Source organism: Stomoxys calcitrans, chromosome 1 (genome assembly GCF_963082655.1).
Source record: "Stomoxys calcitrans chromosome 1, idStoCalc2.1, whole genome shotgun sequence".
NCBI classification, from domain to species: Eukaryota; Metazoa; Arthropoda; class Insecta; order Diptera; family Muscidae; genus Stomoxys; species Stomoxys calcitrans.
In genome coordinates, this window is record NC_081552.1 from 705,761 (window position 1) to 733,374 (window position 27,614).

Consider the following 27,614-nt stretch of genomic DNA (forward strand, 5'->3'; position numbering starts at 1 on the left):
TTCTGTTAATAATATTCTTTTATTTGAAATGGCAATTGCTACGCTTTTGTAACAGGATGCACTTATAAGTACAATTTTTTTATTTTTTTTTTTTTTTGAATATGCAGTAAATCTTAATGTCAATGGCTTGATAGAAAAGTTGTGTCTTTTTTCTAAAATGTTAAAAAGATATTTTATTTGATACGATACTCCACACATAAGCAACAAAACAGTGTTATACTGATGAAAATACAAATATAAACCACATTTGAAGAAGATAAGTCTGTAAAACAAAGTTTATTTCTATTTCTTCAATTTTCGGCAATTGCCACTCAAAGTAGTTTCTTCGGGGGTACACTTTTGTTGTTGTGCTAATGACGTTACCTCTTAATTGTACCACGGTTTTGTAATAAGCATGCCTCTTTACGTTTACGATACATTTAATCTACATAAACGAGAGCATAACCAGACCTTAAGTCGGGCAAAGTCGACCTTTTGAAACCCTACATCACTTTGGATTCTCGAAATTAAAATTTGTTCAAATTTGAAATGAAGAATGTGGACCGATGTCCGTACATATTGTGGGTGTGTGTCATAGAGGAAATCGCTCTGCAAAATTTCGAGATAATCGGTTGATAAATGCGCTTAAAGAGGCGCCGAAGTAACGGGAAACATCTACATTAAGTTATTTTTAAAAAGTATATATGATGCGGATATGTGAATGGGATATCAAGTACGCCGCCTGACCTTTCCTTATTGTATAGTTAAACTGAAAAGATAAAGTTAAACTATGTCCTGAATCATAACTTTTATTTCAAGTTTTTTTGTCCAATGCCATTGATATTTTCTGGACAAAGTTCTTGCGCTAGGAATTAGGTGGTCCACGTCCAAATTTTTACAATATTTTGACCCAATTTCTATGGTTTTCGAAATCATTTTCCTAAATCCTGATCCTTCAAAATTGACTGAGGTCCTATGATCCCGTCTACAGGGGTTCGAGAGTGACTTAACAGTAGACCTCCAAGTGTTCCAGCCACAATATCCGCCTATGTTCGTTTACTACCCTGTTTATGTCCAAACTCAGCTCGCTGATTCTTTAGTTAGTGGGATCCGTAAAACGAATCCCATCACGCTCATCTGCGAGTACCACTGCCTGCGCTGGGAAATTGGGCCGTACTTGGGGTAGTCGACCGGTTGGTATAAAGCGAGCGGCTGCTGCGATAGTGATTTCTCGGAATTTCCTCTTGGCAACTGGCACATGCGTGGGTGCGGCGATTAGTGTACTCTCTGAAGCTAGCCCAATCGGCCTTCTGATTGATAAACGTCCGGCGCTCAGAGGTAATAAAGTCGGGTGGTCGGTCGATGGTGAGAATTATGGGAAGGTGGTCTGACCCCAAAGAGATGATGGCTTGCCAGGATACATCACTCAAGAGATCAGGGGATGCAATGGAAATGTCTGGCGAGCTGCTGCACCTCCTCGAAATCCTAGCGGGCGCATCTTCATTCACCGTGCAAAACGTGGAGCCTTCAGTCTGCTCTGCCAAAGCCATGCCACGTAGGTCGTTATCTGGGAGAGAATGGCGTGACTGCTATCCCCATGCGCTCAATGTAGGGGTCACTAGCGCCAGGCGCAGGGGAGATGGGTCTGTATTGCACGGAATGGTGTATCGCGAAGGCCCCTACTCCATTCCTTGAGCGATCCTTACGTAGAACATTGTATCCGTCACAACTGTGCAAACTGCATAAAATCCACAATCTCATCGATCTTACCACGGAGACCGTTGCAGTTCAGTTGGAAAAAATTATACACTTCCAATATTGGGGCTGGGATGCTGCTGTTGCGTATATTGCTGCCCGGCAATATACGCAAAAGCAGCAGCTGGCTATGATCGCACAGCAACTTGAAGCCAAAGTAAGATCGGAAATGTACCCACTCCATGCACCAGTTACACCTCACCGACACCGACCGGTGATGGAGGCGGTTCTGGCAAACCGAACAGAACCAGGGTCCGGGATTTTTTTCCAACCCCGACGCGGACCAGAAGCGTGCGGAGAAGGCACTCCGGAACGTGCCTCTCCCATAACGAAGAAAAGACGAACCAGGGGCCGTGTCTGCCCCGTGCACATAGTACCAGTCTTTATATTTGAACTGAAAAAATCGGAATGACAGTTCTGTTCGATTGTTTCGGTAATGTTTTATTGTATTGTAGCATTATTAAAAAACGTATTTACATGTGTTATATTGTGTTACGTGATATAGTTGAATAGAGACTACTAGCAAATATCCACAATGTTTCAACACCGTACTAGAGTTCGGATTTAATTTGCAAAACAAATGCACAATAATCGCAATTGAGGAGAGACTTGTGACTTATGTACATAATACGTTCAGTCAGGAGCTTCTCTTTTATGAGAGAACTGAATGGGTATAAATGATTCTTGCAAAGAAATAAACGAATAGTGTTGGTATGTGTATGTGCTTGTGATTGTGTGTGTATGTGTGTGTGTGTGTGTGTGTGTCTACTTACATCTAAATAACTTATTGTAAATGCTTAAAGCTAATGGCTAATGGCTAGACAGAAGTTCCCTATTTCGCAATTTAATATTTGAAGCAGGTTAAAATGCGTTGCCTTTTTCTCATACAATAGATGATTAACATTGAAAGTATTGTTTAGATGCGTTCGTTATCCTCAGCTATTCGATTGCATAAGTGGTCCAATTTCGCTTTTCAGACGAATTTCGAATTCCATGCTCTCGCTAATGGTTCGTCAAGAATCTGTTTTTTGACAACTTCCCAGCGTTACGTGTATATTTGAAATAAAATTAATATGCTCAGTATGGTACAAATGAAGCATATCAATACGGGCAATATGACGATGAATCGGAACGATCTGAAAAATATGATGATAACACAAATCAGATTTTTTTGTGATAATACAATTCAGATTTTTATTGTTACCGTCTATGCCCCAGTGCTGGGTGTCAGAGATTCAAGTCCATGTCGGCTTCCAAGTCAATGTGGTTCATCGAGATTCCAGAGCTATTAAAAATTTGAGTGTCATTCGTCGTCTCGCTTCCGTTGCCTGAAGACATCCGTTGCTGTTTTGATTTTCCTAGCATCCAAGAGATTACTTTTCGAAAATTTCTTATTAATAATCAAAGAGCTAATGAGCTAGCTACGAAATGGAATGAATCATGGATGATTGAAAACAAAATACAAGCTGGTCATACACATGACTAAATTTGACTAAAAATTTAATGCATTTGTCATAAATAAGATTTTTGAAGCCGAAAGCGTTAGAAACCTCTTGAGAAGAATGGTGGGCAAATACACGCACACACACACAAACTATTGCACATGTTTGTGTACGTAACCAAGAACATAAGCCTATGGGGTTGGAAATACTGTGCATAAGTGTTTGTGTGCCCACCACTGCTGCTTTAGAAATATCCTGGAATTCAACTTATAACAGTGGAAATTATTAATTTTGTAGAAACGTTCATATATAATGTACGTGGGAAAGCAGTTGATTCGAAAAGATTAAAGTTGATACGAAGAGATTAAATTGAAAAAAGAATGATATGGGGGTGTCAATGTTTTTGTATTGTGTGCATGTTTTGCTTCTCATATTTCATACAAACCATGAACATTCCTCTCATGAAACATTTTAGTTTTTAAAAATTGTTAGATATGATTTCGCTAATGCTATTTTCATTTAAACCGCAATATTTACTTCTTAAACTGCTGTCAACACTTACCTCCACTAAAGCATAGGCAGCCCTCATCATCGCTCCGCGATTCCCGACGAGAATTTTTTATCTCCTTGTTCATTTCATTAATGCATCGCTGATAGTAATCATAATCTTTTAAATACCATACAGGTGGCCAACGATGTTCACGCAAATACTCCTGGTTCTCTTGGTGCAAAGCCCTCAAGCCTTTAATAGAATATTTGCAGATGATGTTGTAGTTGACACACAAATACGACATGCACCATTCGGCCAATTGATGCGCATTGTAGAGCTTCAATATAGAAATATTGTATTATATAAGAATACACAGGTGTATGCATGTACAGTGAAGCCTACTTTCACGGGTTCCAAAAGTTTAAGGCAATGGTCCACTGTCTCATTCGTTTCATTTTGTGAAATCATTGTTAAGTCCTCTATAACTCGGCACTCAACCAAATTCAATAAACGTGGCAGGCATAAGCGGTTGGCTAACTCCAACAGGTTTAGACATTTAACAGCAGATATATGCGGTATTTCATCCGTATACAAATAGCATAGTAGTTTGTGGAATGTGTAGGCAGTAACACCAGGAAAAACAATCTGCAACAGGAGTAAATGTATTAATCTTTGTATTTACATATATTATACGAATGACTTGACAGTACCACACTGGAATGAGCTTCACGGAAGTCCCCCGCCAGCATGGCTCTCATAACATCACATCTGGCAACCATGATTGCCCGATGCGCTTTCATTTGCCCCTCATCGTCCAATTCAAAAGTGATATCTGTAAAAATACCATCACCTACGCAATGCTTCTCCATACTTTCCTTAATGCTCTGTAAAACAATTCGTTTGAAATTGAACTTCCAAAGGAGCCAACAAGATAAATTACCAAACAAATATGAGTATTTTGTTCTTCGTTCACACATGGCTTGGATAACAAATGGGATAGTTGAGATAGTTCCAATAATTCTGCAGCCTGTTTGATATCCTGTATAAAGTCATAATTGTATTTTCACCAATTAATAGCGCAAATTAATTTTTTTTTTTTTGTGTATACATACCTCTATATTGTATATATCGATTGTTCCTGTATATATAAATTTAAGACATTGGTGCAACGCCTGTGGTGTGATAAGCTATTTGTATACAAAAAAAAAAAAAAAAAAAACAATACAAATTTCATTTGGTGGATTATTGTTATAGGGGAAACAAATTTTCAACCAAAATTTCAAAAGGGGCACTCGGAACTTGAGGACTTGCTCTTTTTTTGAAAAGTTTGTCGCTGCATTGGCGTTGTTAGGGGGTCGCGGGGGAGGGGTGCTAAGCCACCCCAGAGAATCTGCATTAATTAATATTCATTTATTTTCGTCAAGCTTAACTCTACAATAAATAAATTATATTTCGATTCTAATAGAATATGCGGTCGATATAAATTATGGCCGAGTACTCTCGAAAAGCGTGCAAAACTTAAAGATTTCGGCAATTGATTTTGTAAAGAACTTCGAGGATAAAAGAAAATTCAAACCGAAACGAACAATGTTTTTTAACAGATTAGAAAAATTCTATGCTAACATAAACAGCTCAATTCGAAAACTCCCTGGGAATTAATTTCTCCCTCGAATAAAATACTCCTATTCTGACTAAATGGGGAGAGGAAAATTTTGGGAGAGGGAATTTCAAATTATCGAAAACAGCCGTTGTGCTTCAGCTGTTTTATTTTGGCTAAACATTTGATTATTATTTTTTGAAAAAGAGAACATAAAATGGAAAAATAACCAGAAGAAGAACCAAGAAGTTACAAAACGTTGTTAAAAAAAGTTGACAAACATGTGCACAATTATGGCCTAAAGCCTGCCACGATATTTCTGTGTTGTGATAACAACTTTCCGTCTTTATCCAACAATCGTTGGCTAAAATAAGATGCACCCAGAGTGGTCTTGTGGAGGTTGGTCTATTCCCTTGCCAAAAGGAGTTTAGGTCGCTGAATCTACCGGACTACTGAATCTGCAGGATTACTTTAGTGAGTAAATATTTATCACCACAACACCCCCTCTCAATCGAGAAGTCCAAGTTCACCACATAGTTTTGAAAAAGTCCAACATCTAAGGATTTGTTAAAAACATCAGCTAATTGATTCTGGGTGTTGATTGGTTCTACACCTATTGTTCGATTTCTCACATGCCCTTTCAAAAAATCGTGTTTTGTGTAAATGTGTTTGGCTCGTTTGCTTTCTAAATTCTTTGACATCCCAATGCAACCTCTGTTGTCTTCATATATCTTGACTGTAAAATTTTTAATTTCTCCAAGATCTTCCATCAATCCACGTAGCCATAGTGCTTCTGATGTTGCCAGACTCAATGCTATATATATACTGCCTCGGATGATGACATTGCAACGGGCTGCTGCTTTTTTCTACACCAGGAAACAGACGAACCATATACTTTAAATAGAAAACCGCTTATAGATTTCCAATCATTTTAATCAGATGCCCAATCGGCATCAGCATAACCAACTGGGGGCTCATTATTGGCGTTTTTGAAACAAAATTTGTATTCCGAAGTTCCTTTTAAGTATCTCAATACTCTCTTCAGATGCTGCTGCCAGTGTAAATCTGTTGGATTATTTCCAAAACGGCTCAGTAAAGCAGATATCTGGTCTTGAGCATAACATTAGGTACACCAGACATCCTAAAAGTTCGCGATATGGTTTATTAGTACAGGTATCACATGCATTCACATGTAATTGTAATCCTTTCTCCATAGGCGCTTTTACATTGTTACATTCGTTCATTCCCAATTTTGACAAAAGCTTATCAATGCGTTACCCTTCTGAGAAATGTACAAGTCCCCATTATTAAAATTGAAATTCATTCCAAGAGAATTCTGCCATTTTAAAATGCTGTGAAAGTTTTCTTTTTAACTCATAAATACTCTCCAAATTATTTCCAGCCAACAGCATATCATCCACAAAAAGATTTAAAAATATTGAATTCAATTTTCGTATACAGTAATAATGTCTTGATCTGGTAAATCCGAGAGATACAATGAAATCATTAAATTTTTCATTCCAACATTTCGCCGCTTGTTTCAGTCCATATAAATACTTGCGGAATTGCCATAAAAATTTCTTCACTAAGGTCTCCATGCAAAAATGCTGTCTTAACATCGAGTTGATGAAAATGAAATTGTTTCTTGATACCAACAGCCAGTACTACCCTTATTGTTGTTAATTTTGCAATTGGAGCGTATGTATCATAGTAGTCGATTCCGTATTTCTCTTGAAAACCCTTGGCAACAAGCCTGGCCTTGTATTTTGATGAATTTCCCAAATTGTCATTTTTGATTTTAAACACCCACTTGGATTTCAACAAATTTTGGTATTGGGACTATATCCCACACATGATTTTCTTGCATCGAGTGTAGCTCTTCTTCTACAGCTTTTTTCCATTTTCCAGCATCTTTTCTTGAAGAAATTTCCACATAGCTGTTTGGAACTTGGCTTATACTAGCATCTGCTTCAAAACCAGTAATGTAATCAAGAAATCTCCCTGGAAGTCTACTCATTCGGGTACTCTGTCTTCTTTTTTCTACTGGTTCTTCTCTTTCTTTAAAGCCATTAAAAGAGGACACACTCGAATTCTCAGAATCACTGGCATTTTCAGGTTCTATATCATTGACTACTTCTTCATCTATGTTTATTGGAGAATTTTCAGACACAGCAACATCCTCGACTTCCCCTCTTGCTCGTTGCTGCTATATATTATTTTAGGTTTTGAGGTCACTTCTTGAACAGCCTTGAATAGGAAACTATTTTCATCAAACTTCACATCTCGGGCTAGAATGATTTTTTTCGACTTTATATCCCATAATCGGTACCCTTCCAACTTTTCGGTTTTGGGTCCAACTTTTTTCTTTGAATATTTGGCTTCCAGGAATATGCCATGCATCCAAAAATTTTTCCGATATTGTTCATTTTGCTGAGGTGAATACGCAACTGTTGTTTCTACATTTCCTTTAACTTTGTATCACAAAATCTGATCTTTTGACAAATAGTCATTTTTCCCATCATCAATAAGCGTCACGAAATATTTCGATCCATTCCACGCAACTGGTGTGATAGGACCACATACACCCAAGTTTATTCTTTGGAGTCATCGGGTAGTCCGTGTCCTAGTGCCACTAAATGGACTTCTACAATGCTTACTACTCTACTGTTCTTTAAAAATTTCACATCTAGGCCACAATTGGTGAGCTTTCTTACTGACAACAAATTGTCCCGCAACTCTGGAGCATATAACACGTCTAGTACGATCACCTTGAATCTTTTATTACTAGTTCCTTCAATATTACCAATTTGTTTCGCAACAATAGAATGACTATTCTTCGCGACATTCATTTCAACAGGCATCTCCAAATCTTTTATTGTTGGGAAACTAGATTCATCCAATCCAAATTGAACTTGATTTGGCTGTCATACGTTCTTTGAACTGTTGTGTTCTTGTATGCAATGAATGACACCGACTTACTTTCTGCAGATCTTGCATCCTTCCGCCAACAATTTTTAACTTGGTGGTCTTTTGCTAGAAAAACCTGTTGATTGATGTTGAACGTCTTCATTTATGTTAGAAAATTTCGATTCTTCATTAATTAGCCTTTCTTTAGCCATGTTAAATGTTAATTTGTGTCCCTCTACATTTTGCAACACAGTAACTAGGGGATTAAATTTATCAGGCAGCGTCAAAAACAGTTGCGCCAACACATCACTTTATTCCATGTTTGCTCCAGCAAGCTTCAAAATACTTTTTTAAGATCGTCACAGATGGCAAATCGTGGATCTATGCGTACGCGAACGAAAAAAAAAAATAACAAGCGACCGTGTGGGTCTTCGAAGTCGAGCTAAATTCAGCGAATGTTGGTCGTGGAAAAAGCGCTTTGAAGCAAATGGTCGTCTGTTTCTTCGGCAAAACTGTTCAAACTGCAGGTGTTCAAAATCACAAAATCTTCCTTCTACCCTTAAGGTATCCACGGGTGTGCATTTAAGTAATCCGGTAGCACTCCTAAAGCAAGAGTTCATGGTCACGTTTATCTTGGAGATATTCCTTGAAGAAGTCCATCCGTAAATAGTAATACCATGTGAAATCGTGCCGACAGCAAGTTGCTTGTATCGATGTGTGGACCTCCTTCCTGGAACAAATAAGCTACATCAATTACGTTCCGGCAGATGCAGTCGCCTCGATTCCTACAGAGCTAGAATTGATGCCGACGTGCAAGATGTATGTCCCGATTGTAACCAGGGACCGCACGATACACGTCACCTGTTTAACTGCCCGGCCAGACCCACTCGACTCAGACCCAGATCCCTGTAGACGCACCCCATCTTAGTCGCAGAGTTCCTGGGTCTTGACACTCAACAGAATCAAGTAGATAGAACACAATAAACTGCTACAACAACATAAACTTCTTCACGTTCTCATCCCACTGAAGTTTCCTTGTGAATGTGAAACCCAGAACCCTCATTTGTCCCAATATCTGTACAGGTTTATGCAATTAGATCTGCACAAACGTTGGTCGGTGGCCCAACGCTGTACACAATCGTTAAATTCATTCAATTCATTCCGCGTTCATAGCCCTGTCACGTAGCATACAATCACACTGGGAGAAACTCAGTTCGACCCCCGTGCGGTTCAGGGCGGTGACTGTCGACCCATCTCCTCATTATTAAATGCCCTTTCAGTATTCAGGAAACCCGCCATCGCGTACTCCTTCAGTAGGAGGACTACTTCATGGAGGGCCGTCTCCTACGACCTACCCTTGAGGCCTTCTACGTTTTTAATAAACACAACTGCCTCTTCACATTTACGATACATTTATTCTAAATTTACGAATAAATAAAATAAAACTTTAAGACTTGTACTTGGCCATTTGATGTATGCAATTTTTGGAATGGAATTATAGGCTCAAAGATAATTCGCCTTATTCCGGTTGGCAATGACCTAGTCGAAATTCGAAATTTTTACAAAATGGTATTATGGTTCTCGAGAACGAAAATTCGTTTACATTTTTGGTATCACGTCGAATTCGACTGTCAAATTTGACGAATACGATCGATACATAAGTTAATTGCATTCTAGAATACATCACGCCTCTTTGTCGAAATAGTATGGAACCTATGTTTTTTTCAAAATTGTTTTTTTTTAACTGTCAAAGGCGAATAAGTTACAGAATACCACGAAACGTGAAATTCGCCTTCGACTGCTGTCGATTTTCGCCTTCGACAATGGGAATAAGGTGAATGTTTGTGCTCTGATAACAACACTTTTTAAACGTTTGCTTACACAAGTTTGCAACGCGTAAATTTTTAAACGTTCCAGTATGGGATAGGGTAACTCGAATTTCGACATTCCGTTTGTTGCAACTTCATATATCGATCTTTTTTCCATGTACGGTTTCCACACTTGAAGTGATTGAAATGTCCCCTCACCCAGGTTGAAACGCGTCTCAGTGTTTTGTGTTGTAATCGTAAAAATCTTTGATAATTTAGCTCGATTCGAAGAGAAATATACGTTGTTGTTATTGTAGCAGTGTGTTGTACACTGAGGCGGCAGCCCTTGCCGATGAAGGACTTCATCGGCTCAATCCAGTACGTACAACCGGCTGCCATGGGATTGAGAAATAAATGTAAAGTTAAGAAATAAATAATCTACGCCTCAAAAGGCAGGAAAAGTTTAAAATACAAGTACGGCAGAGCTCGGCCGGCATTCGAAACTGGACCCTGGGAGCAACAGCGACAGATGTCGTTGTTGTAGCCACATTTCCAATGACACGCCTTGTCATATCGAACATCATAGGCACCCAGTATTTGTGCTAGAGCCAAAGCCGCCTCTCACTGAGACTCTCCGCTCGATGCGGCTGATTGTCCGCGACTGCCGTTGCAACTACTCCGTATGGAGCATTCCACTATCCGCAACCTCTGGACGGACCCGGTAGCTCGCAGCTTCTCGTGACAGCACTCAACACCACACAGATCGAACCTCATTGCTCCAGACTGCGTGGTGCCGGGCGAGGGACGTTGCCTCCGTTTGGCGTTCGTAGTTAAGCCTGCAAAATATCGATGGCACTGTCGATACTATCGACAATTTTTCTTGTTAATGAATTTAATTTTTGTCATTCTACCAGAACTAATCAGTTGGTTCTTCCGAGGGTAGATAATTTTTTGAGTAGTACTTTTTTTGTAGTAGTAGTAGTATTTATTTTCATAATTCTTTATGTATACAATGTGTGGTAAGATTTTGTACAATATATAAATAAATACTTAATATTAATCTCTAAGACATGACATATTGTCGTTAGTCTGCATATGGGGTTTTGCTATTGTTATACATATATATACAGATAATATTCAGTTTAATAGTTGAATTCATTTATCAGATTTAGCCTGTATCTCATAGCCATTTTGGTGTATTTTGCAAGCCGTGTCCATTCTACAACTGCGCCATCAAGAAGACTTATTACTTCGTTTTCTGTTAATATTTCCTTGTTAAAATATATTTTCCTAATTTCTTTTAACACCGGGCACCGGCCTATGAAGTGTTCCACGTTTTCTATCTCCATTGTGTTGCAGAGCGAACATATTTCGGATCCATTGTTCCTGTATATATTACCATTTAGAATCGTTGTTTCTGTTCTGATCTGTAGTATGCATCTTATGTCTTCGATCTTATATGATGTTTTTAAATAGTTTGCTCCTTGCATAGGATCTAAATTTCTGTATATCCTACTTGTGCTCTGCTTTCTCGACATATATATATTATAATTCTTTACTCTTAGTGCTTGTAGCAGTTTAGTTCCGTTTTCTTTCCAAGTTGTTTTGTTCAGATTGTTTATTGACCACTCAATATCATGTTCCGCTCCCATTTCATTTAGGCGTTTTACCCAGGATAATTTGTTCTGCAGTATTTTCTTTGAAAGAAGAAATGGTAGACGAGATTCGTCGTACTCAAATAGAGTTTTAAACACATATCTTATGTTTAAATCTAGTGTAAATATATGTCCATTTTCGATGGAAGTTTCTAGCATTATGGCGTATGTTGGTATGCAATCTGGGAGATTAAGCATTCTCTTGATGAAATATGTCTGCAGCTTGTCAACTTCCTCAAAGTGTTTGTAACCCCATACTTGCGCAGCGTATGATTGTATTGATCTGCTAACGGCTAGAAAGAGTTTCCACTTAGATTGAAGTGGTACATCCTGTTTTTTTAGAAAGTCGTTCCATGTGCTATTTATACTAGTTTTTGCTGCTTGATTCCTTTTTTCAACATGCTTGCTAAAGCTCATGGATGGTGTTAATGTTACTCCTAGATAACAATATTCCGATGTTATCGTCACAGGATTCGATTTAAATGTCCAGTTTTCATTTCTGGCTATTCTCCCACCTTTTCTAAATACCATAATTTTTGATTTATTTAAATTTACTTCGACTGTCCATAGTTTACAATACTCTTCCAAGTTGTAGATCATTTGTTGTAGCACATTTGGTTCATCGGCTAGTATTACGATGTCATCGGCATATAGAAGTAATCTTACATTTAATCCATTTAGGTTAACTCCGCCTTCTAGAGTGTCATGCAGGTCATTTAGGTACAGAGCAAATAATAGCGGTGAGAGTAGGCATCCTTGTTTGACACCTGACGAAGTATTGAAGTATTCCGACAATTCATTTCCGGTCCACACTGCTGATGTTGTGTCTTTATAAACGTTTTCGATAAATCTTACAGCTTTCGTTGACATGCCTATCGATTGCAGTTTGAATATGAGCGCTTTCCTTGAAATGTTATCGAACGCCGCCTTAAAGTCAACGAAAAAAGCATACGTTTTCTTTTTTTGGCTGAAATTCAAATGTACGATTGAGGATAGGTTATAAATATTGTCAGACGTGCTATAATTTTTACGAAAACCTGCTTGATACTCATTTAGTATCTTATGTTTCTCCGACCATAGTGACAGTCTTTCATTAAGTATGCCCATCATTATTTTTGCAATACAATTCATAAATGCAATACCTCTATAGTTGCACGACAAGGTTCTATCCCCCTTTTTGAAAATTGGATAAATGATAGTCCTGAGTAATGATTCATCAACACAACCGGAGTCGTACAAGGTATTGAACGTATTCACAATTTCTGCCAATAGATCATTTGGTGCATTTTTAAAAAATTCGTATGGCACTCTATCCTCGCCAGGAGCCTTATGGTCTTTTGTTTTACTCAAAACTTTTTTGACTTCCGACAGTGTTATTGGCGTGTCCAGCTCGTGATAAAATTGCAAATTGTGTGCATATTGGATGTCTGATTGCTCTTGGTGAGGATTTAATAGATTTTTGAAGTGCGTTTGTAGATCTTCTGCAGAAGATTTAATTTCTTGATAGTAGTTCGTGTTTCTTATTTCTTTGGCAATTTTCCACCACTCTTTGCTATTTTGCACTCTTTCTAGGTTGCTTTCTATGATTTTATAGTAAGAGTCTTTAGCTTTTTGACAGATTTCCTTATATTTTTGCCTTTGATCCCGATACTCCAGTCTATTTTCCTCGCTACTGTTGGCCCTGTATTTCTTGAGTGTGGCCTGAACAAGTATTCTTGTTTTATGGCACGTTATATTAAACCATTTTTGTTTTGGAGTGAATTCTTGGCTTTTTACACTTACATCATAGTGAGCCTCTTTTATTATCTTTACTATGTCTCCGCAGGTAAACGATATTGTTGTTTGTTTTCTATCTTGTAAAACTGATGATACTTTGGATTGGTATTTTGCTAAACCTTTGGGGTTCCAATGCAATTTAGGTAAAAGTTTTGATTTGTTCTCTTTTGTAAGCATTTTCAGAGTCAGAATTATTGGAAAGTGGTCTGACCACATTTTATCATCTACATTAAATTTTTCTACAAATTTCAAAAGATCTTGACTGACGGCACATATATCGTTAACTGATTCGCCAACGCCACTAACAAACGTAAACTCTCCATTTTCATCACCCGCCGTCATACCGTTGATAACAAACAATCCAGAGTCATAGCACAGGTCCAAAAACTGTCTTCCTCTGTTATTTATAATAATATCCTTGGACTTTCTTTTCTCAAAACCTGCCGAAAATTCTTCTTTATATACCTCATCTAGGAGTATCTGCATGTTCCCAATTCTGACGTTAAGATCTCCAATGACTATTGGATTTACAACTTCACTGTGCCGGGTTACATTTTTTACGATTTCGTATGTTTCTTCCCACATTGCTGATCTCATATAGATAGGTATAATAGTGAATGCCGTGTTTTGAGTTTTTATGCAAATAACACACATATTCTCTATAGTTTGGAATGTACTATTGAAACCCTTTATCCGCAAATCCTTTTTGATTCCCAGAAAATATCCTCCTATACCTCTTCCGTAATTACTTTGTCTCGTAGCTGGTATCCATTTCTGCTCAAACTCTCCGAAGTAAATTTTAAAGCGTTCAAAGCTATCAGCGCAGACATGGGTTTCTTGTAAAGCAACGATATCCATAGTTTTTATATAGGCAAAGAAATCTGCAAATAGAACCTTGTTTGCTAGGCCATGTATGTTATAAGACAATATTTTTATGTTTATAGGATAACTTATATCTAAGTCTTTAAAGGTACACACATTGTTTCTTATTAGTTTTTTTGATTCGATTTTTGAAGCAATTGGTGATAGTTTAAACTCACGTCTTCGATGATTTCTCCATATAGTTCTTTCAGTATATCTGCTGCTTTCTTATCTCCACTGACAAGTATTTTGTTGCTATTCCACGACATCCATTGCGTACCAATCTTAATAGACGAATTTTTTACCATCACTCTGTGAGTTTTGCTTTTCAATAAAATGTCAGTTTTCAATTGCATCATAACTTTTCGATCGACCTGTTGATTTTCATTTAGATCCCTTTCAATTTTTACAGTTGATCCTGCCAGTTTCACAGTGTTTTTGAGTATTAATTCAGCCATTTCTTGATTTTGCATCTCGGCTACAACTGATATTTTGCTGTTAGAAGCCGTGTGTATTACCCTAGCAGTGGTCACTAGTACATTGGGTAATTTTAGTACATTCTTGCATATATTCTGAACAGAATTAATGGGGGTACCTTCTTTAACTAGACCCCTAAATATAACATTTTTGCGTCTTCCATGGTCAACTAATCTTCTTATTTGTTGTTGATCTTTTTCTCTTTCTAATTTAAGCTGATTTATTTCCTCCTTCAATTTCAGATTTTCGTTTTTTAGACTCTCAACTTTAATGTCAATATCTGTTATGTGTTGTTTAAGATCTTCAACATCAGTTTTTGTACAAAGAGTTTTGATCTTTTCATCCATAACTGCTTCCATAGATTTTTGCATCATAATCATTAATTCATTTACCTCAATATTTCCTACAAGGGCAGTCCTTTTAAAAGCAGTTGCTTCCTCTGGCGATGTTTCCCGTAGTGTTCTCTTCGGGGTATTCATTTTGTTTTGTTTTATAACGTATTTTTTTCGAATGTTACAAAAAAAAAAATTGGTACTTTACTTTTTGTAAGGGTTGCACGTTTGTACAACTCCTTGCCTACGGATTTAAAGAATTTCAGTCTGTCAACAAGATCTTTATCAAATCGTCTTCGTCTACACTTTCAGCGCTTTTAATTTTTGTGTCAAATTGTCAACAACTTTAACGGAATGTTTTTATCGTGCGTATTATTGGTAATTTATTTATTTTTTGATTTTAGTATTACTTATTTTTTTCCATTTTGTTTAATTCTTTTTTTTTTTTTTGTTAAGTGATATTTTTTAATTATTTTTTTTTTCAAGCTCTTTTATTTATAATTCTTGATAATTTGTTTTCAAAGCCAAAAGTATTATTGTGATCTTTTTTTTTCTATATTTTGGTTTAAGTATTACTTTTTTTATTATGCTTTAATCATTTTTTTAATTTATTACGTTGATCTTTTTTGAGTAGGATTTTTTTTAATCAGTTGCTGCTTATAATTTTTAGTAATTTGTTTTTATTTGTTATTTAGTTTTATCTAGATTCAGAAAGTGTTAAATAGGTTAAATTTTTTTTCCATTTTCTAAGTTTTTGAGTTTTTTATTTTTAATTAGGTAGTTTTTTAACTTATGTTAGAAAAAGTACGTCTTATGCATAGTGTGATTATTTATAGGCCTGATGGCTTCGCATTGCATGAAATGAAATAAATAAATAAATAAATTTTAATTTATGGTTGAATATCGATTGATTTTTTCTTTCGTTACTTTCGGCAAAGTTCGATTATTTCCCAAATTGAACAACAAATTAGCGATCCGCTCCTGAATGTATCCCAATCATTAATTTGTTGACTATTTCATGTATCGTTCGGATCGTCCCATAAACTGATATGGCTTCGTCATTAAATCTCCCGATTTTACTTCTTAAGCCAATAGAGGGCGCAATTTTCATCCGATTGATAATAATTTCACTCATGATTTCCAAATGACTTTTTTAAAGTTGTCTGTGCATTTAAATTGCTTCTACATAAACCGAGGTCTTTAATTTTTGATTATCTTTTTCGTTTTAAATATAGGTGATAGGTGATAGGAAATTAAGGATAGTATCGATACTATCGATTTTTATTATTAAAAATATAAAAATATCGAATGTTGCGAATACCGATAGTTTGCCAGCTCTAATTCAAAGTAATTAACACAACTTCCACAAGCTGCATAGATAACGTGTTTATACCATGGAAGCGATTGTAGTTGTATGGATAAAAAAATCCAACACAACAACGATGAACACATGCATGCACTAAGCTCGTCTCGAAATCGAAATAAACGCAAAAATCTTACAATCAGAGAAAGTTGTTAGTAAATACAGCAAAAATGTTTCCTGTAACAGAAAAAAAATGAAAATTTGCCCATGAAGATTGAGAGAAGTTTACCCCAGGTCCTGGGTAAACTTCTCTCAATGTTTGCCCCAGGACCTGGGGTAAACTTCTCTCAATGATAAGGCACCTCCTTTTTATAACCGGGTACGAACGGCGTGCCGCAGAGCGACACCTCTTCGGGGAGAAGTTTTTACATGGCAAAGTACCTCACAAATGTCGCCAGCATTAGGAGGGGATAACCACCGCTGAAAAATTTTCTGAGAGTCCTGCCGGGATTCGAACCCCAGCGTCCAGCGTCATAGGTGGACATGATAACCTCTGCGCTACGGTGGCCTCCAGCAGAGTCTGCTAAAATGGAACCGCAGTAAATTTTTGCTAAAACAGCAAACATTTTCTGCTGTTTTAAAATGGTAAGTTTTAAAAAAAGCTCAAAAATGTCAATAAAAAGGAACAGACGACGGTCATTCCCACTGATGCTGACAAAACAATTGGCACTACCAACCATAGAGGAACAAGCGCTGAACAACCGCATATCCAAGGATACGGAACGCAATGAAAGCATTTGATGTAAAGATAAGAAAAAACTAATGTTCAAAAGCAGAATAAATACATACATTTTTTCTTTATAGATATTATCAAGACCGGCAGAAGGAGCTTCACCGTCGTTTGCGTCTAGAACGAACAGACCGTCATGTCGCCTATGCCGTTCTGAGTACAGACAGCAGCGGAAAACAAGAGCCTATTGCCATTCCTGTCCGGCACGGAATAGCCGTGAGCACTACGCAGGCTGGAACAATGAGATTCGATCTGTGTGGTGTACAGTGCTGTCACGAGAAGCTTAGCTGCGAGCTACCGGGCGCGTCCACCGGTTGTGGATAGTGGAATGCTCCAAACGGAGTAGATGCAACGGCAGTCGCGGACAATCAGCCGTATCGAGCGGAGTCTCAGTGAGAGGCCTGGCGCACCGGCTGCACAAATACTGACTGCCTATGATGCTCGATATGGCACGGCGGGTTATTGGCGCCTTTAAATATCCAATGGCTAACCTGTTCCCACGGCGATCTGTCCTTTGAACCGGAACGAGCTTGCTCACCTACAGGAGCTTGCCGAGGATCGTCACCTCCACATGAAAATGTAGCTAAAACAACAGCCATTTCTGTAACAAACCAGCTTGTGCAGAGCATTCAACACTTATGCATTAATGCGACACCGGCACAGATAATACGTTGGACGAGGCACAATTTACACAAAAATAGTTTTTAAGGCTTTTCTCATATAAAACTCATAAAAAATTTTCTCCCATTCGCTATACATGTATAATTAAAAAGTAGTAAAAAATCATAACAAAATTCAATACAAAAGTACAAGTACAAAAGGTGTGGCTCTTGTACTTCGTGTAAGGGCAACGGATGACGCAACCGTCGGATGGTTAAAAACATAAATATAATAAGAGTAGTTATTTTGTCTGCTGTTATTTTAATTCGTTTAATAATCTGCAAACTGTAAGAAATTGAAAAAAAAGGACTATATGTGCTTGTAAAATTGAAAGCTAAGGTGGAATATAGTTTTTTTTTTTTAATTTTTATGCAATGTTTGAACCTTTTTTAACCTTTTGAAAACAGCAGAAAATGTTTGCTGTTTTAGCAAAGAATTACTGCTATCCTATTTTCTGCAGACTTTTTGCTAATACAGCATACATTTTTGCTGTTTTTACTACAATTTCCCTCTGAGTGTGAAAAAATACATTGGTATCGGTCCTATAAACCGGAATAAGCTTGCTCACTAATGGAGATTGATGAGGATCTCTAACTCCGAAGAAGTATGTGGTGCCCAAAGAATTGAGTCGGTGAAAATAACCGACCCTATTGATTTTATAAATAATTGTTAGAATAAACGTATACGAATTATTTTGTTCTTATATAAAAGAGCAAAAACACGTTTCTATAATTCTTTTTTTGTTGGATATAGAATACGCCCTCCTGCTGAGCTGGTTATAAAAATTTATAAAATATAGTTTACCTTTGTTAGTGTTAGAATTGTTTGGTTAAAATGAATTCCTCTGGCGTTTTCAACTTGGACCACACGAATGTTCTGAAAAACTGGATGATGCAAATCTTTGTAAAGTTCAACAGGACGTTTTGTTTCGATAAGGGGTAACGCCTGATAGCTTGAACGGCGCTTTATTTGTTCCCACATTCTGAAATATAGTTAATATAAATATTTAAAATTCATAAATGGTTGAACTTTTTATGTGTGAAATGAAAAGCACAAATAACTTGGAATGATTTTAATACAATTTTTTTTTTGTTCTTTTTTAATGATTTTGTAATTGTTGCTGGTGGCGTCACCAATGTTTCGAGATTCATATTTTGAATGTACTTCTTTTTAATAGCAAATAGGTTATTTGAACAGATGCCAGTTAACAATTGAACACAGCAACCAAATGAAGCTAACATACATACATATTTATCATGGCTCTCATGGCTCACATAATTATTTTTTTATTTATTTATTTGCCCAATTTCGTTATTTTAAGGCGCACAGCCCATTTATAAAATTACAGTAGAACTACACATAATGTTAGATTACTCTTTAATTTACCTTTGTGCTCGGGATTCGTTACGTATCAGTAAACATTCAGTATCGTCGTTAAAATCAGCCGTAGTAGCTTCGCCGAATGTGGAACTAACCTAGATATTTAATAGATAATTAATTCTGATACATATAGATATATATATATATATTTTTTTTAGCTATTTGAAACTTACCATGCTGGACTCGCTACTACTTCGACCGCCCATATCGGAGATTTCGATATTTAGTACTCGGTTGAATACATTTGAAGCAGTAGCAACCATAAACTTGTGCACGGGAAATTTAGTTGAGCCCACAACGAGAATGAGATCAGTATACGTTTGGGCAAGAAACATATTGTACATATCCTGCCGGTAATTGCCCACAACTACCGTTACTTCTGGCGGTGGTGGCTTAGGTGGCCTAAATGGAGCTTGCAGCATGGGTTTTTGCACTTTTTTAAGGTTGGTCATCCAAAATCGCTGCTGACGTCTAGCTATTAATGCAGACCGGATGGCGTTTTCAAAAACCTCGTTAACACCGAAATAAGTGAAAACACTAGTTTCGTAGTACGACACACCCAATTCTCTAGCAACGGCACGAGCTTCGTCCGGCATCACTAAATCACTCTTAAGAGCGGCCCTATTAACAATAATTTTTATTACTACACATTCTGTTTTTGTTTTTTTTTTTTTTCATTCCATGTACCTCACGAAGGTACTCCTTTCTCCAAAATATGAGAGATATGTCTCATCTCTATACATATACCGCAAGTCATTTTTACATCCAACTAATATGACTGGAACATCTGGACAAAATCTTCGTATTTCTGGATACCACATAGCTTTACAATTGCGCAGTGATATGGGACTTGCTATTGAGAAACATAGCAATACAACGTCGGAACTAAATATTTATTTTAAAGTAGTTTTCTTAATCTCTGCTTACACAAATTGTTTCGTACGCTGTTATCTTACCGTCCATAAGCAAAACGTCTATCTTTATCATGGTCGCCGAAAGTGTCCCATAGTCGTAAAGAAACGTTTACTCCGTCAACCACCTCCCATGAACGTTCCAGTACGTCTTTGTAAATACGATACTGATCAATTGCCCAGACAGTAGGTACATGTGTGGATAGTAGCTGGGAGAGAGAGACATGTTTATTGCAAGCACGGGCACAAATGAGCCTTGTTTTCCCAACTGCAGTGTCGCCTACAAGCACACATTTGACAAGTTCTTGATGGGGTTGTTCGTTATCCATTTTGCCATCGACAATAAGTTAATCCTCCTGTAAATGAGTTGCAAAATATTAGTCATCAACGCAGAAGCGCAAAGGTAATATAACATAATGTGGGAAAAAAGAGGCGATGAGTCCGCGTTCTTCCTATAAGTGGGAATGGTATCAGCCCTAAGTACATTCAAGTTAATCAGACAATAACTGCTGGTTTCATCTTATTTAACTGCATTTAAATAAACAAAATAAAAATATCGCGCATATATATGGGCCTATTCATTGTGTTCGCCTACATCTTGAGACAAGAGTCTTTAACATGAAAGAGCCAACGATACACAAGCATCAGACTTAATATGCTACAAGTTTAACAAAGACATCAGAACACGATGATTTCCTTTCGCATTTGTGTGGAATCGTAAAAAATAAATAAGTTTTCGGTATATTCCTGGGCCGTTTCTCTTACAAATCTTAATGCATGCAAGGCATTTAGATTCGTCATGCGTTAATGTGGTGTTATCCAAAAGCACACTTTGATATTTTAGAAATGGAAAACTCGACTGTCTTGAGACATTTTATACAAGTGCGTACACTCCTTTTATTTTTGTACTAAATGATTGTGAACAATAATACAACGACCAAAACATTTATTCTTCTCGACAACTTACATGCAATGACCTATAGGTGGGCCAATCACTTTGTTTCCCGTTGTGCTTGTTTTCTTTAAGCAAACTTCCGTATCGGTGTTAGGATAAGTTTCACTGTTTTGTCAACTCTTAAAACCAATTTTTTTATGCTCCAGCTACGACTTCCAGTACAATAGCTCATATCTAAATCCATATATTGTTTATTTGCTTCGAGCCATGACGATTACATTCGTTGTTTTAAATTCCTTTATGGCAAATGGAGGCAGAAATCAAAGGAAATTTGATTCAAACTGTAAAGAATTTTATATACTTTATATAGAAATATTGATTTATCTCGACGTTTTAAGTTTTCTCCGCGTATTGAATCCGGGTTCTCATAATATTCTTATTTATTTAAGCCTAAACACTAAAAATAACGTAGCAATGGATGGACGTTATAAGTTGCATCGTATGGCTATATACGAACCAATGTTTGCAAAACTCGGGGTCCAGTTTCTCAATACCCATAAATAAGTTATACCATCGGCATATGAAAAGCGTGTAAAATTTGGGAAGATGGAGGGAACGAAAATTGTTTACGCTTAAGTTCAACGGTCAAAACGCAAAAAAAATGGTAACGACGAAAATGCGAGCACATTCCGTAGAAGAGGTACTATAAGCAAAATAGTAGCTTTGTGGCGCTGCGCCAATACAAATTTCGCTTCAATTGATTGCAAATGTTATTAATTGCTGAGGAACTGGGTCACAAGCAAGATTTATTCATTGATAGGAAGGAGCAGTTGCCCAGCAATAAAATGTTGAGTGCACTATACTCGGCATATAATTTAGACGGGAAAAAAGACGAACACGACCTCCCCCGGCAAACCAGAGTGGTTCTGGCTAAATTACGTTCCGACAGATGCAGTCGCCTTAATTTCCGCAGAGCTAGGATTGATGACGACGTGCAAGATGTATGTCCCGATTGTAAGCAGGGAGCGCACGATACACGTCACCTGTTTAACTGCCCGGCCAGACCCACTCGACTCAGACCCAGATCCCTGTGGACGCACCCCATCTTAGTTGCGGAGGTGGGTCTTGACACTCAACAGAATTAAGCAGACGAAAGATAGTACACAATAAACTGCTACAACAACAACAACGGGAAAAAAGATGTTCGTTTAACCATAATTCTGCACCAACTCCCGCAATTTCAGGCAGTGCCACAATAAGTGCTCAACCGTCTATAACGTGTAAGTCCACCATGTGTCCAGGATTCACTAATTGCATGGCGAAACAATTAAAGGGGTTTTATTTGTACAACAACCACATATCATATGCTGCAATCCGCCATGTTGTCATCAAGCTGATCGACGTTTTGCCAACACACACAAATAAATTTGTGTGCGTGTGTGTATATGTGTGCGTACATGAGCGTAGAAAAGAGCAAAGAGAATGCAAACAAAAATCTGTCATTTTAATACCGTCAAACCTGGCCGGCTGTTAACAGCTGTGCGCGTGAGACCACCTTTTTAAATCCGCATTGCACTAATAGGAGGATCGGTCACTTGCGAAAGTATAAAGTGGATAGGCCCCATGAACATCATAAAGGAAGTAAAATCTGTCTATTGAAAATGTCACCAAATAGGAGAAAACGTAGACAAAGAATGAATGTAAAAGGGGAACAAGTTTACATTCTCCATGCCAAGTTCTGTCAAAAATTAAAAAAATTTTATGTCCGCTGATCGCTTGGCTTAACCTTATTCAGTGAATCCTGCCATGTGTCAACCGCGACGTAAAAGTCCTGACATTGCAATGGCTTGTCAGGACCCCTTTCAGCTTCAGAGCAGTAGTTCCACCCCATCACGAGAGGTCCCCTGAACACACCAAGTTACCACATATTGGTGAATAGCACCCACATTATCTTTCGGTGGTTTATGTCAAGCCCTTTAACCAATCTTGGCAGCATACTATATGCACTCTGACAGCAACACAACAAGATGAAAACGTCAGTTTCGCAGCCAACAAACTTTAATACCTTCCTTTTCAAATGACCTGAAAATACCGCAAATATCCAAGAGCCAAAAACCGTCCTTGTGGTGATTAAGCTCTTCCCACAATATTCCTATTTAAGCCCTTTGCAAGTGGAAAACTATCCTGTCCATTAACATCGTATGAACTCAATTCAGGAGGAATCCCCACGTCCACCAGAGAGTTATGCATTTGACGTATGTGATGTGTGGTCCCTGGTTATAATCGAGACACACGTTTATGAAGTTGGAATCAATCCCAGCCCAATTAGAATTGAGCCAAAACTATCCTGATCTGCCGTGGAAGTTTAAAGCATTCACTTGGTAATTATTTTAACGCTACAATAACCTAGAAAATACAATTTAAACCTGACGTCTTGGTGGTTTTGTGAGTAATGTCCCTGGAGCTAATAAGAATTTTGAACATTTTTAAATTTGTGATATATATTAAAAAATTAATAAACTTCTTACTTCATGCTCTGATTGGCGAATCGAATTTTCTTCGCCCTGTTTACAAACGGTGACATATCAAGCTCCCAAAAAGATGCTTTGTTGTAGCAATTCGCCGATACGGCCAAGGCGAATTTACTAATCAAGGCGAATACTCTAATCAAGTTCAGTGTCCATCCATTTCTCATCACGCACTTATTTTTTCATCTTTTAATATCATTTTGGCGGCTTTTGAGGTACCGGGATTATGGAAATATTGATTGGGACGGTTTGATGCAGTGCTTATATGCCTTTGATTAGGCATCCTTCTTTTTTCATAATGATCTTATCCTTGGAAAAGGATTCATAATGATGGTGGTGATTGGATGAAGCGCAAGAAAACTTTGTCAGCTCAGAATCTTAGAGATTTATCCTATAGTGCATATCAAGAGCATCGTACTCCTGAGAATTGGACGACTTTTTGTAAATATCGGAACAAGGCCAAGTCCGTTATGCGAAAGAAAAGAAATAGATATTATTCTGAACTATTTGGTAGTCTAGATTCCAAGGGCTTTTAGAGTGTTCTAAAGGATTCTGGTTGCTTTGGCGATGATGGTGATGTTGATACGGTTAACAATTTTTTTGGTTCCGGTGTTCGAGCTAAACGACCTATTAATAATGCTTTTGAATAATTTCTCGATATGGGAGAGCAGTTTCCTTTCGTTGTGTAAATATAGATGATGTTGCGGTAGCTTTAGGAAAAATTAAGACGAAGACCATTGGTGTTGATGGTATTCCTATCAAGTTTCTTAACTTTTATTTCCCTATACTTCTGATTTGATTTTGCATTTATTTAATTCTATGTATGGAAATTTTCGCATGTAGTACCAATTCCTAAGTCTTCTATTATTCGTGGTCCTAATGATCCAAGACCTATTTCAATTCTTTCAGTAATTTCTAAAGTTTTCGAACATATTCTTAAAGACCAGATACTGTTGGGTGTTGGGCATAAAATTGTTGATTTCCAATATGCGTTTCGATCAGGTCACAGCACGACATCTATGCTGCTTCATCTTACTGAGTCAATACGGAATAGCTTGAATAATGGGAATAATTGTGTCCTTTTGTCTCTTGACTTGACTAAGGTATTTAATTATATTTGCTTTGGTACTATGGTTGAGAAATTAAGGGATAACTTTAAGTTTTCTAGATCTGCTTGCAGGCTAGATAACAATTGCGGTAGAGCACTATTTGAAAAAGCCAGAAAATAATAATTATTTGCGTAATGAATATTTTTTAAAAATATTTTCCATTTCTGCTATCAGATTTATTGCAAATGCGAATGTTGCAATATGGATATATTTTAGGTCTTGCTTTGGAAAAGAGAAAAACACGGCGAGTTAGACAAATAATGTTATTTTAATGACATCTGTATTACAATATTTCCCAATTTTAGGAAGTTTTGTACATGGAACCGTCATCACGAACCATTACTTCACGAAAAATGAATGCAAATGCAAAATTTGCTTCCATTTTTTCTATTGTTTAAGTTTGGTCGAATATTCAGTTTTCGCGGTGAAACTCCATATAAAAAAATTTGGGGAAAATTTTGATGAAAACTTACTATAACTTGTTTTTTTGTTTTGTTAAATTCACGGCGCCCAAAAAAAGCACAACCACTGTCGCTGCGCAACAAGTCGTTTTCTTACGTAAAATAAACACTAACACTAACTAAGTGTTTGTTAGTGTTAGTGATCTTCCTCACATGTATTTGCTCGGGATGGAAAAAAATATTATTTGTGGAAGAAACTGTTTGTATTAAAATATAAATAAATATACTTCTAAAATAAATGTTTCTTTCATAACAAGCGATTGTAATAAATCTAAAGTAATATCGATTGTGAAAGAAAGCGCTGTTCTTTTGGTTTTGCTTTTAAAACAACATTATGTTTATACAAGTGGTAGCAAACACTTTTGAAAAGTTGTGCTTTTTTAACTAATGCATACGAAAATACTACAAAATCTAATTATTTTTATTTGATAAACTGGTTGGTGCCATATTAATTTGTATGTGTAAATGGCAACATGTTGGCCAAAGAAACCCAAAAAAATCAAATGTGGTAATCTTATCAAACCACTGAAAGAACGATTTAGGGAAATTTTTCCCAAAAAAAAAACGTAGTACCAGCCTTTACATGAAAATGATGAACATAACTCATGCCAGTTAAACAAAATATTGACGCCGTTATAGAAAAATCATTAAACAGCGGCGCCATCATTTCAATAAACTACAAACACAAAACTGTACTTATTTCCATTATTGTTAATTAACAGCCTTTTAGAATTCCGTTGCCAATGATAATAAACAATAATTTTACTCATTTTATGTCAAATAAGTCGTTTAAATTTAATGACGTCGACAATGTAGGCGGCTAAGTTATGCCGCACGTAAGTTGGCTACCAAAACGCAAATGAATCTACTGACTAGGGCTACTCAAAAGTTATTCACCACACTTAACGTCATATTTTTACTATGCCTACAACTTTGCTACCATTCGACACACAGCCTTTGTGGGGAATTCTAGAGTAAATTTTGTTGAAAGGATTAAATGTTTGTTAATAGTGATCGATAAATACCTTAATTTCGGTTGTCATATTGACTCTCTTCATTCTCGTGTTTATGGTATTTTGCGTCAGTTGTATTCGGTATTTATTTCCCTTCGTGGATGAAAATCACACTTGCTCGCCCTTTAAACTTCTTCGCTTAAAACTTATTAACTTCTATTCTACAATAAAACTTAGTGTATTGTAGTTGCTTGAATCTTTTTGTATGGCTAACATGGGACTTGTTCAAAAATCCAACAGTTTAAATTTTTGCATAATTATGTTATGGCTGGGGAGCCAATTAAAATGTATTAGGCTAAGAATCATACATCTTTTTGTAGCTGTGAAGTATTTAACCTTTTAATGTTTATTTAGTAGTATATATCGTTGTAATACGTCTTTTTTGGCCGGGGAGGCTTATATATAACTATTAAGAAATAAATAAATAAAAACCAATCACTGAAACCAATAAAACAAACAAAAAAGTTACCGGCAGTTGCTAACAGTCGGCCAGATTTGACAATATTAAGATGTCAGATTTTTGTTGGCATTCTCTTTGTTGTTATCTTCTTTCGCGCATATTCTCTGCTCATGTACGCGCACGTAGACACACACGCTCACAATATTCTTTGTTCGTGTGGGCAAAACGTCGATCAGATTGCAGCCGGTTGTACGCACCGGATTGACCCGATGGAACCCTCATCGGCAAGGGCTGCCGCTTCAGTGTACGCGTTCGTCTTTTTTTGTCATGGGAGAGGCACGGAGCGCCTTCTCCGCACGCTTCTGGTCCGTGCCGGGATTGAAAAGAATCCCGGACCCTGGTTCTGTTCGGTTTACCAGAACCGCCTCCATTATCGGTCGGTGTCGGTGATGTTTAACCGGTGCACGGAGTGGGTACATTTCCGATCTTGCTCTGGCCTCGCTTCACTACGGGAGTATAGTCATACTGGATATGTCGCAAGGTGATGTGCGAAAATAGCCAGCAGTGGGACACAAGCGTCGTCGTCGGACTATGTGACCCCCCACGACTTCTCCCGTATCATGCCAGTGTGGTCTCGTCAACTTTGTGACACGCAGTGGAATAATATTCAGATCTTCCAGAATGCCGCCCACCGAACTTCGACGGGCTGTCTCCTCAGTTCTCATGTGGACCATCTCCATCAGGAGACAAAGATCCTACCAGTGCAAAGACATAACTAAATACATGCTGTCTAAGCAATTCCTTTTGGGCTGTTATCGCAGAGACCATCCAAATCATCATCTTGTGATCTAGAGCGTGAGGTTCAGCGCTACAAGAGAGAACCTCTACATCAAGCGGCATATCAAGCAGGTCTAGACAACATTCATGCAGACACGGTAGCAGATGCGGTAAATGGCTACCGGGTTAATGTAGTCCTTGGAAAACGACCGCTTCCCATTGCACATGAAGAAATTGACCTCCCCCGGCAAACCGGAGTAGTTCTGGCTCAATTACGTTCCGCAAATGCAGAATCAAGCAAACGATAG

General features: G+C 37.4%; 1 protein-coding gene across 2 annotated transcripts; it reads right to left on the reverse strand.

Moving 5' to 3' along the window:
• Positions 1-2,143: 2,143 nt before the first annotated feature.
• LOC106096185 (rho-related BTB domain-containing protein 1) lies at positions 2,144-21,449 on the reverse strand. 2 transcript variants are annotated; one of them, XM_013263798.2, is made up of 13 exons: positions 21,091-21,449; positions 20,169-20,479; positions 19,900-20,097; positions 19,386-19,833; positions 19,219-19,307; positions 18,637-18,814; positions 4,779-4,853; positions 4,607-4,705; positions 4,377-4,550; positions 4,069-4,311; positions 3,739-4,003; positions 2,939-3,092; positions 2,144-2,870 (listed from the first exon to the last, which is right to left on the reverse strand). In XM_013263798.2, the coding sequence occupies exons 2-12, from the start codon at positions 20,450-20,452 to the stop codon at positions 2,962-2,964; spliced, it is 2,184 nt and encodes a 727-aa protein (XP_013119252.1). In that variant the 5' UTR covers positions 20,453-20,479; positions 21,091-21,449; the 3' UTR covers positions 2,144-2,870; positions 2,939-2,961. The 2 variants fall into 2 exon arrangements, with proteins under 2 accessions (XP_013119252.1, XP_013119251.1); XM_013263797.2 differs by having other exon boundaries at positions 2,939-3,110.
• Between the last annotated feature and the right edge of the window lie 6,165 nt (positions 21,450-27,614).